This window comes from Octopus sinensis, linkage group LG9 (assembly GCF_006345805.1).
Source record: "Octopus sinensis linkage group LG9, ASM634580v1, whole genome shotgun sequence".
Taxonomy (NCBI): domain Eukaryota; kingdom Metazoa; phylum Mollusca; class Cephalopoda; order Octopoda; family Octopodidae; genus Octopus; species Octopus sinensis.
This window is the reverse complement of record NC_043005.1, coordinates 3,692,727-3,704,646: the sequence shown is the minus strand read 5'-3', so window position 1 is coordinate 3,704,646 and position 11,920 is coordinate 3,692,727. Positions and strand designations below refer to the sequence as shown.

At 39.3% G+C, this 11,920-nt stretch overlaps 1 protein-coding gene across 1 annotated transcript in view; it reads left to right on the top strand.

The window, feature by feature from the left end:
* Positions 1-4,231: 4,231 nt before the first annotated feature.
* LOC115215521 (RING finger protein 11) overlaps positions 4,232-11,920 on the top strand; it is an 81,048-nt gene continuing 73,359 nt past the window's right edge. The window contains exon 1 of the mRNA XM_029784696.2: positions 4,232-5,259. Coding sequence (XP_029640556.1) covers positions 5,152-5,259 — 108 coding nt within the window. The 5' untranslated portion in view covers positions 4,232-5,151. The remainder of the gene's footprint in view (positions 5,260-11,920) is intronic.

The following is an 11,920-nucleotide window of genomic DNA, read 5'->3' as shown; positions in this document are numbered from 1 at the left end:
ACAAATTGACCCTAGTACTTAAGCCAAGTACTTATTGGCATTAGGAAGGCATCCAGCCATAGAAACCATGCCAAAACAGTCATGAAGCCGGAACAGCCCTTCGGCTGGTCAGCTCCTGCCAAATTGTCCAACCTGTGCCAGCATGGAGAACGGAGGTTAAATAATGGTGATGATGATACAATACAATGGGCTTTTTTCAGTTTTTGTTAACCAAATCCATTCATAAACCTTTGGTTGGCCTGGGGTTGTAGTAGATGACACTTGCCCAAAGTGCTGTGTAGTAGGACTGAACCTGACATCACATGGTTGGGAGGGAAGCAAGCTTCTTAACCACACAGCCATGAGCAATTATATAGAAAGGCTCAAGGTGCTCCACCGGTTTTCATAGGTAGTTCAGAATAATTTGCATGTAGAAGAAGAAGAAGAAGAAGAAGAAGAAGAAGAAGAAGGAGGAGAAGAAGGAGAAGAAGAAGGAGGAGAAGAAGGAGAAGAAGAAGGAGGAGAAGAAGGAGAAGAAGGAGAAGAAGAAGGAGAAGAAGGAGAAGGAGAAGAAGAAGGAGGAGGAGAAGAAGGAGAAGAAGGAGTAGAAGAAGAAGATGGAGAAGAAGAAGGAGAAAAAGGAGGAGAAAAAGAAGGAGAAAAAGAAGGAGGAGAAATAAGAAGGAGAAGAAGAAGAAGGAGGGGGAGAAGAAGGAGAAGAAGAAGAAGACAAAGAGGAAGGAGAAGAAGAAGAATTCTCTCTAATTTTAGCTCTAGCAATTTTAGTGAGAGGAGATTACCACACTGGGCTCCAGTCTTTGATTGATATTATTTTATTGAGCCTCAGGGGCTGAGCTGGCAGAAACGTTAGCACACCGGGCGAAATGCTTAGCTGTGTTTCGTCTGCCGTTACGTTCTGAGTTCACATTCTGCCAAGGTCGACTTTGCCTTTCATCCTTTCGGGGTCAATAAATTAAGTACCAGCTATGTACTGGGGTCGATGTAATTGACTTGATCCATTTGTCTGGCATTGTTTGTCCCCTCTATGTTTAGCCCCGTGTGGATAGTAAAGAAATAGGTATTTCGCCTGTCTTTACGTTCTGAGTTCAAATTCCGCCGAGGTCGACTTGCCTTTCATCCATTCGATATCGATAAATTAAATGCCAGTTGCATACTGGGGTTGACCTAATCGGCTGGCCCCCTCCCCCAAAATTGCGGGCCTTGTGCCTAGAGTAGAAAAGATTATTTTATTGAGCCTAAAGCGGCAAGCTGGCAGAAACGTTAGCACACCGGGTGACATCCTTAGTGGTGTTTTGTCTGCTGGTACGTTCTGAGTTCAATTTTGCTTTTCGTCCTTTCAGAATTGATAAAATAAGTGTCAGTTGAACGTGGGTGGTAGGGGGTTGTCAACTTACCTCCCCCCTCCCCGAAATTGACCATCGTGGAATTTGAACTCAGAAAGTAAAAAGTTAGAAGTGATACCACTAAGCCTTTTGCCTACCATGCCAATGATCCTGCTAGGACTGTTTCTAATTTAGGCACAAGGGGCCAGAAATTTGTGGGAAAGGGGATAGTCAATTACATTGACCCCAGTACTTGACTGGTACTTTATTTTAATACCTTTTGAAGAATAAAAGGAGACCTCAGTAGGAGTGAATATAAAGAATCAGCAACAATGCTTTATTTACATTATTTACATTTGACGGATATTTGTCCTCATCTTGTTTGTTGTTAACACAACGTTTCGGCTGATATACCCTCCAGCCTTCATCAGGTGTCTTGGGGTAATTTCAAACCCGGGTTCTCATTCCTAAGGGTTTTTTTAATGTTATTATTATTATTATTATTATTATAATTCAAGTCACTGCCTGGAATCGAACTTGGAATCTTGGGGTTAGTAGCCTGCACTCTTAACCACTACGCCATATGCTTATGTGCATATGGCGTAGTGGTTAACAACAAACAAGATGAGGACAAATATCCATCAAATGTAAATAATGTACATAATTCCTCATCTCTTAAATATAGAACTGCAGAAGCCGTACTGCCCTGGCAGTTATTCTGATACTCTAACGATTTAACTACTTTGTCTCTAATAACGAATTCATTGTCCATAGAACTGAGGAACAAAGGTGTGTAGCTCAGTGGTTAAGGTATTTGGTTCATGGTAGTAAGGTCATGAGTTCAATTCCTGGTGATGCATTTTGTTCTTGAGCAAGACATTTATTTCACATTGCTCCACTACACTCACGGAGTGGTTGGTGTTAGGAAGGGCATCCAACTGTAGAAACACTGCCAGATCAGACTGGACCCTGGTGCCGCCTCCTGGCTTCCCAGACTCCAGTTGAACCCAAATGATGATGATGATGCTCCAGTTTGCTCAGCTGGCAAAAATGAGTAGTATTCTGTGACATGCTGCTGAGTCTCAATGAAAAGTGCATTAAAGGGACTCGTGTCTATGGAGTACTCAGCCATTTGTGCATTAATTGCCTGCACGGGCTATTCTGTTGATTGGATCACCTGGACCCCTTATCATCGTAACCAACAGAGTGGTAGTTACCCAGGGGCCCTACAACTTGTTGGGAAAGAGTAAACAATGGCGCAGGAGTGGCTGTGTGGTAAGTAGCTTGCTTACCAACCACATGGTTCCAGGTTCAGTCCCACTGCGTGGCACCTTGGGCAAGTGTCTTCTGCTATAGCCTCGGGCCGATCAAAGCCTTGTGAGTGGATTTGGTAGACGGAAACTGAAAGAAGCCCGATGTATATATGTATATGTATATATGTATGTGTGTGTGTATATGTTTGTGTGTCTGTGTTTGCCCCCCCCACCCCACCCAACATCACTTGACAACCGATGCTGGTGTGTTTATGTCCCCGTTACTTAGCGGTTCGGCAAAAGAGACCGATAGAATAAGTACTAGGCTTACAAAGAATAAGTCCTGGGGTCTCTTTGCTCGACTAAAAGGCGGTGCTCCAGTATGGCCGCAGTCAAAAGACTGAAACAAGTAAAGGAGTAAAGAGTAATGGGACTGAAAACGGCAAGAAATCAGGCGGAGAAAGCCAGCCACGACAGCGAAAGGCACCAACATGAAACCCACAGGATACAAGACCAGGAAAGAGAACCAGGAAAGAGAATTGTGAAAGAGCCATAAAAAGGAAAGGCTACGTGGGCAGCACAGAAGTAATGTTGGTGAATTCTGGGAAGCCAGGAATTCTTTAAAGATACCTCTACATGGACAAGTGCTTACGAAAAAGATTACCTTTTTGTAAATTGTCAAAGCTTTCGGTTTGGTACTTTTCAGAGTTAATAAACTAAAATTGTTCAGTTTTCCTTTTTGTACCCAAGTCGTCACAGATGTTTCCCTCTTCTCTTCTTTTATGCTTTGTTATTTAGTACCAAGTCAGATCAGGACGAGCAGACCTATAATCAAAGACCTTTCAGCCATGACCATCCCGTCTTCTTACGGAGTGTGTAGAACTAGTTAGTAACTACACCATTTAACTTGACTGGCTGCAATTTAAGAGCTATCTGGCTGGCATTTATAGCAGACAGTCACGTCTGCAGATCTACGAAGGTCCATTCAAATATATCAAATAGCGTGCATATGTGAACTCAATATTATCGACCCGAACATATGCATGGTACTTGGCTTATAGTCCTGTTCTGAGCATTGCAAGACAGAAAGAAGAAAAAAACAATTAAAGAAATCACAAACGGGAATTCTAATTTTATCGATCTGTTCAGAACGATGAAAGACGAAGCGATACCAGGATTTGAACTCATATCGGTAAGAGGTGAAATAAAATAACGTAATGGAGACAACCCGACGCTTTACTTGTCTCGGGTATCTCTCGCCACCCGACTGCCTGCTTCATTGTGTCGAATATTATAAACAATGAATAGGTTTCCAGTGATTCCTCAATGCATATATACATAACACACACACACTCACATATGAGAGAGAGAGAAGAGAGATAGATAGATATAAATGCATACACACACACACATATATATACATACATATGTATAAACGTATAGATATATATGTGTGTGTGTGTGTGCGTGTATTTATGTATACACATATGTGCGTGCGCGCGCGTGGTGTATGTAAACCTTCTTGTGTGTATATGTGTGTGTGTGTATAAGAGCAGTAGTATTATTATCAGCAGCAGCCAAAGCAGCAGCAGCAGCAATACTACTACTACTACTATTATTATTACTGACACTACTACCACTACAACTACCAGCACCACCACTACTGCTGCTGCTGCTGCTACTACTGCTACTCGCCTTGACTGACTTCTACGGACTTGACATGACTGACTTGATGTTTTAGTAATTAGTAACAAGTAAAAACATTTCATTAACCTCACGGACTGCGTCTCGACAATGATGCAGGGTTGACCGACAAAAAGAGAAAGAAGAAACAGAGACGAAGAGGAGCAGCAAGGAGACCCACCACAACATTTATCAAAACAAAACATTAGCAGACTTTCAACTGACCAAAGTCTCCTCTCGTCTCCCTGCCTTTTGCTCACTGTTGTTGTTGTTTTCTCTATCCGTTTCTTATGACCCTTTCTTCTTCTTCTTCCCTAACCATTTCTTCTATGACTCCTTTTTCTTCTCCTATGGCCCTTTCTTATGCTTCCACGACCCCTTCTTCTTCCATGTCCCCCTCTTTTCCCCCTAACCCTTTGTTTTTCTTCTCCTTTGCCCTCTCCGTGTCTACCTACGTCTCTCTCTGTCTCACATAGTCTCTGTGTCTAGATACTTCCCTCTCTGCTCAGTTCCGATTCTCTCTGCTGGTTGTTGTTGTTGTTGCTGCTCTGTTTTGTTTATTATTTGCCATTCCACTCTTCTTACTCTCTCCTCTCTCAAGGCCCGATCATGGTTCCTCTCGATCTTGTACCTTTATTATTACACCCAATAACAACATCCACCACGACCACCAACAAACAAACACTTATAACACACACACATCTATAACTACCACCGATACCATCCACAATAATACCATTGATAAATAACGAAACCAAAAAAAGAAAACACAAACCACAGGGGAAAAAAACAGCCAGAGCAGCACTAAAAACCGACAGCTTTATTGTTAAGAGGAACTGGTTATTTTAAGTAAATCGCCATCATTGAAAAGTACAAACGAAAAAGGAAAAAAAATGGGCAACTGTTTAAAGACTCCGAATGCAGATGATATATCTTTATTGAGAGGTAGCGACAGTAACGATGGATCAGACCCAGCTCTCGGACCTCCACCACCCTATCAGGTCGGTTCTTTCTTTCTCTCTTTCTTCTTATTCACGAAACACCCCTCAAAAGTATGAAAGTACCCCTAACACATGCACGAAGACACCCCCCCCCCATATATATATTTATATATATATTTGTGTGTGTGTATAAATATATGTTGTATGTGTGGACAGAAGGGTGTTTTTTTTTTACATCCATAAACCGTAGGAATAGACAGATTCATTCATCTCGTATATAAGCATGTGTAAATGCGATTCTTTGTTTCAGATATATACACACATCACAGTCCAGTGTGTTGATATAGATATGTGTGTGTTGTAAAAGCTCTATCAAAAGACCACTTCGAATTTAAGACTTTAAAAGCTAGGATACCCCCCTTTAAATCTGTATTCCATTTACACACCTTTTGAAAGGCTTACAATATTACTATATTTGTAAACAGAGGTGTGTATACATTTTACACAAACACTATACACATTTAAAACCCGTATAGATATAAACATTTCTATAGACTGGTCACAATCCCATTCACTTCTATGTAAACACACACACGGATAAGCTCTTAATATACTGTATTAGTAAACAGCTACTAGATACGTGTATATATATATATATATATTATACACACACACTTTACACTTTTTGAACGTATATAGACACAAACATATTTATAGGCAGCTCATAAATCCAACCAGTCTTCCCTGTGTGTGTGTGTATATATATATATATACACACACACGGATAAGCTTAATTGCGATATTTGTAAACAGGCGTGTATATATTTTACACACTCACACACACTTTACGCAGCTCTCATATACACACAGACGTTTTCTTTAGGATGGTTATAAATCCAACTGTCCTATGCAAACACATACGTCTACTTTTGTAAACAGACGTGTATATATTTTACACACATCTACGTATACTTTTGCAAACTGGCGTGTGAGTATATATATTACACCAACACACACACACACTTTACGCAACCATCATATATACACACACAAACAATTCTGGAGGTTCGTCATAAACTAGCCATTCTCTCCTATGTAAACATACCCACATATACACATAGATATTTGTAAACAGGCGTGTATATATTTTACACACACATCCTTCCCTCTTATACATACACAAACATGTCTATAGGTTTGGCCATAAACCCATTCAGTCCTATGTAAACACACACATTCGTGTATATATATGTATATATATATATATTCTTAATCACGTAAGCAGCCCATCTATAAAAAGTATACCTACTTTCGTATAAACTCAATACACGTATTTACACCCCAGAATTAATCTCTTTTTAAATGCTTTTTTTTTTGTTTTTATGTTATTGTGTTTATACACCCTCATTAGAAGACTACACGTATTCGGAAATAAATGTGTACATACATAACTATAAACAAACACACATCACCACAGTCGGGTACTTCACTTTTTATGGTCCTGAATTAAAATTGGCTTTTCAATAAATAGTTTATATATATATATATATATATATATATATATATAGTGTGTGTTGGTTCTCTAGGAACAAGGGTTTTGCTAAAATATTAAAAAAAAATTGAGATGATTATTTCGATTTTTATTTCCAATTAAGAATTTTAGCTTCCTTAATTGATTTTTTTTCTTTCTTAAGGTGACCTCCCCCCACTTGTAATTAGTGGTGGTAGTTTATCAACGATAAGAGAAGTTAGGTCGACCCACAGCGAAATTCGAACACGGAACAGCGGAACAACCGTAGGCTATAGAAATAGTCTTACGTTAAAGGCGTTCGCCTTAAAAAAATTCAATTAATAAACCTAAAAGTCTTAATTGAAACGAATAAATAGATAACTAACAGAGCAAAATCAAAATAATCAACCTAATTAAAAAATAAAATTAGCAAAACTCTCAGCTTTAGGAACTGAGAACTAAATACACACACACACACACGTAGGACCGTATTAAATGACAAATTTGAAATTAGGACCGTAAAGACGAAGATACCCCTTCACTCTGTATACACCATACATACACCCTTAGACACACATTATGTATTTTAGTACCTATATATATATATATATCTGTATACTTTCTCCGTTGCATAAACACGCATATGCTGATATCCGTCTACTGTTTACACATACACACACATGTACGTACATACACATACACACACATGTACGTACATACACATACACACACATGTACGTACATACACATACACACACATGTACGTACATACACATACACACACATGTACGTACATACACATACACACCACACACGAATAAACATGTAGACATTGTTTAGTATATACACACACTAAAACACATGCAGACATTTGTCTGGTGAACACATTCCCCTTGCATGTGTGTTTAATTAGAGCTTTTATTAGCTGTTTTGATTTTTATTATTTTTATATTGGTTATCTCTGTATAGATCTGCTGAACTTGAGAAAAAAAGAAAAGAAAAATCAGTGTTTATTTATTTGATCTGCTGTTATTATTATTATTATTATTGTGATTATTATTGCTGTTGTTGTGTTTCACTTGGTTCTTCATTCATGGGTAATCCCAGACGAGAAATCATTATTCGTCCAATTAAAATCTCCTGATTAATCAACCAAACAAACAAGCAATAATTGTTATTATATATAATTAAATTTATCTCTCATTTCTCATTATTACAGAGCAACTAAAAAGTAAAAATAACTAAAATAAAGCCAAATCGTTTTAATTTAATTTCTGTTTTTCAGTAGCCGGATCTAAAAAAGACGGAAACCGTCAAACGGGGTAGAATGCTTGAGAAAATCTGTGGAGTAAAAATATAAATACAAGTTAAAAGTCTACGTGTATGCGTCATAATATTATTTTATAAATTGCAAGTTCTTTGTCCTAGTTGAAGATGTGGTGGAGGGTTAAGACTGGGTGGGAGGGTTAAGACTGGGTGGGAGGGCCTTGCGAATACATAAAAAATAGTAATAATAATGATAATAGTAGTAGCAATAAAGATTGGTAGCTATTTGTTTGCTTTTCAATCTGTTTGCATTTATTTATATATCTGTCTGTCTATCGATTGATCTGGCCTGTCGACCCGACCTGATGGCTTATAAGATCGCCAGGTACTTCGGCACTCCGAGATTTTTACGGCTGGGGTACGTGTCGTAAATAACCGGAGATGGAAGATGTCTGTGAACAAAGGTGGTGAAATAGTGTGTACGTACGCACCTACATTTTACATACGTGTGTGTGTGTGTGTGTGTATATAAATATATATATATCATATATATACAATGTCATATATATCGTGTATATATAGATATACAAATCATGAGTTTGTGTCTATATATACATAAACGATATACACGCATTTATATACGCAAATACATATCACACACACACACACATCTATATATATATATACACATACATACATACAAACAATGTCATATATATGACACGTATTATGTCATATATATATCGTGTATATATAGATATACAAATCATGAGTTTGTGTCTATATATACATAAACGATATACACTCATTTATACACGCAAATACATACATATATATGTATATATATATATATATATATAATCACATGTACCATAAGGAGTGCGTGTGCATACACATACGCACACGCGCATCGCTATCAATATCATTTTATATCCGTCTTCTGTGCTGACATGGGTAGGACGTTTTTAACAGGATCTGGCAATACAGAGAATAGCTCTGTGCTCCAATGTCCGTGTTTGCATGGTTTCGACAGTTAGATGCTCTGCCAACCATTTTACAGTGTACTGGGTGCATTTTCGTGGCAGTAGCACTTGTGCGGTTGCTGTGCAACTCACAAGAGTCCCCTCGATCGAGTGGTGTGGGGTAAGGTATAGAGGGAGTAACTTTATATTGGATGTTTGAGAAGTTAAACAGAGTAGAAGGGACACAGCAGTAGAGGAAAAACATGGTTACTTTACATTATATAAGGGTAGGTGGAAGCAATTGAGGTGAAGATAGTGATAAAGATGGTGATGAGGTGTCAGAGTGTACCCTCAATGTACAAGAAGGTGAATAAAAGAAAGTGTAGGGGTCATAAGATCACAAAGAATGCATGAGTAAAGGTTGCAAGTGAGTGTGTGTGTGAGAGAGGGGGGAAATGAGAAGTGGTTAAAGATAGGGATAAGAGTGAACAGTAAATAAGGGTGGAGGTGTTTGTTGTTGGTGGGGAAGGAGACAAGAGTGATGGATGTCAGTAGAAGTAGCTCAGGGGAAAGGAAATGATGACTGACAAAGATTAATTCATCTGTCGTTGTTGATGAAGGACATGATATGAGAGGAGACAGGGTAGGGTGTGACTCGGTGTAGCCCATCCGTCCAGTTTGTGCTAGGAAGGCTTTGTTTGCAGGTTGGGCCCTGGTGGTCTGTTGGGACTAGGGGCAAAGAGTTCACTCTGGCCCTGCACAGTCATGTGCTTTTTGTGCTCCTGCTATGTTGTTCTGCTTGTAAGAGGACACCTCCATTGGGGCTTCTTCGCCAGGTAGGGGTGGTCTTGTGCTTGTGTTTTCCAGGTGTCAGAGTTGATCTTAAAAAGCTTTTTACTGAGGTTTTCAGTGTGTCTTTGAAGCACTTTTTTCTGCTTTGCATGCTGTTGTCTTCCACCATACAGAAAGATTTAGTTAGTTAGTTAGTTAGTTAATTTGGCTCAAAAGCAAATAGCAAGGCCATGTAGGGGGACATGGAGTTAAGTACAGGGTGGTGTTCATGTAAAGAGTTCAGGCCACTTGAGGTCCAGGGAGGCTTTGAACAAAGCGGTCGTCGGCATCTTCACCTCATCTGGCAGCTTGTTCCACGGATTTAAAAGCAGAAGAATACAATAGATAGGGAAAGTGTGAGAGACGGGAGTGGGTGGGTAAAGATTACAAAAGCAGTGGGGGAGAGTGAGAGATGTAGTGATGATAAAGGTGGAGGTGGTCAGGTGTACATAGGGGTGAAAGTGTGGTGGTGGTGGGGGGCAGCAGTAGTAGATATTAGATATAGGTGTCAATAAGAAGTTGAGAGGAAATGGAGAGATAACTGGTAGAACAGAAAGGGTAGAAATATGAGTAGGAAGAGACAATGTTAATGAAGGATGGATGTCGTTTGAGGGCAAATGAAGCAGTGGGGAAGGCTTCAGAGAAATAAATTGGGAATGGGGCCAGTTGTGAGCATGCACATACATTTCTGGAACTTCAATCTCATGGTAATGAGTGGCTCTTTTTGAGTGCCATGTATCACCTATCATCTGAATCTTCCTTCCACATTAAGTGGTGCCCTCATCCAGGCATATGGCCATACCAGTGCACTCCACATCTGATGCCTTTTATTCCCATTTTATATGTCTCAGCTCATCTCTGCTCCTTTATTCATGTACACTAGCATTATACATCCAGCGGATCGTGCATGCTTCCTTTCTTTTTGGTCTTTACAAAACCTCTGCTTCAGAGCCTCCTATCTCATTACCACATAGCATTGCACTTAGCACACAACCATCATACTGTCAGCCTTTCGCTCTTAAGAGACAAACCTTTTATTACCAACAGTGGTAAAAGTTCTCTGAACTTTCTCCATACTACTTTTAGTCAATAACTCTACTTTCAGACTGTCCTCCTCCATTGGGAATTTGATCGTCTCGGCAACAGAATTTATCTATCTCTGGGGATCCTCCTGGACATATGAGAAAATCCTCCTGATGCACTCTTAGTGCTTATTATACCTGCATTTATACCACATACTAAGTCTACTTTCATGTAATTCCTCTGCACCTTTTGTCTTTTACTAGGTACACTGTATGGAATTTTTATTTCTTTCCTACATATTGAGAAAAGCCATTTCCCTGATGGAATTGCGTTGTCTGTTTTTCTACTTCCTAAAGCTTTGGTCTTTGCTAAATTAACTTTAAGATCTTTTGGCTCCAGGTTTTCCTTTCACACCTGAAATTTCTTTTTTCTAATTTTTCTATAGATTCAGCAATAAGAATAAGGTTATGAGCATATAGGAGTTCTCATGGGTATTCGGTGTCAAACTCCTCTATTAAAGCCTGGAAGGTTACGATAAGTAGAAGAGGACTGAGAACTGAACCTTGATGACCCCCCCCCTACATGCACACCAAATATGATGCAGTATTTGTCGCTAACTCTCATTTTATTGACTGTTCCTCTGTAAATGGCTCTCAAAAGTCACCTGTTGAAGACTTTCTACAGGTTGGCAAGTGCTAAGTACAGCTGCTTTTAGCTAAATACTTCTACAGGAGAAGGGCATCAGTAATACTTCTTCCTGGTTTAAAACCAAACTGCACCTCATCTCATTTACAACTCAGCAGTAATTCCTAATGGTCCAGGGGCTTTCCTTGCATCGATATCCTTAATTTCTTTACCACACTGCTGTCTACCCGAATGGCTGGTCCTTCTGTTGCGTCTTCATTGGGAAAACTCTCTTTTCCCATGCATTCTCCACTTTTTAATAGTCTTTCATAGTAGCACTTCCAAGCCTCTTTATTTTTAGAATCATTAAGTGCAAGTTACCATTGTTCATTCATAGACCCTTCTCAGCCACAATGTTTGGATTCTCTCCGATATGCTGCCTCACACTCTGGAACCCTTCATACCTCTCAACTTCACACTGGAGAACATTGCAAACCTCACACAT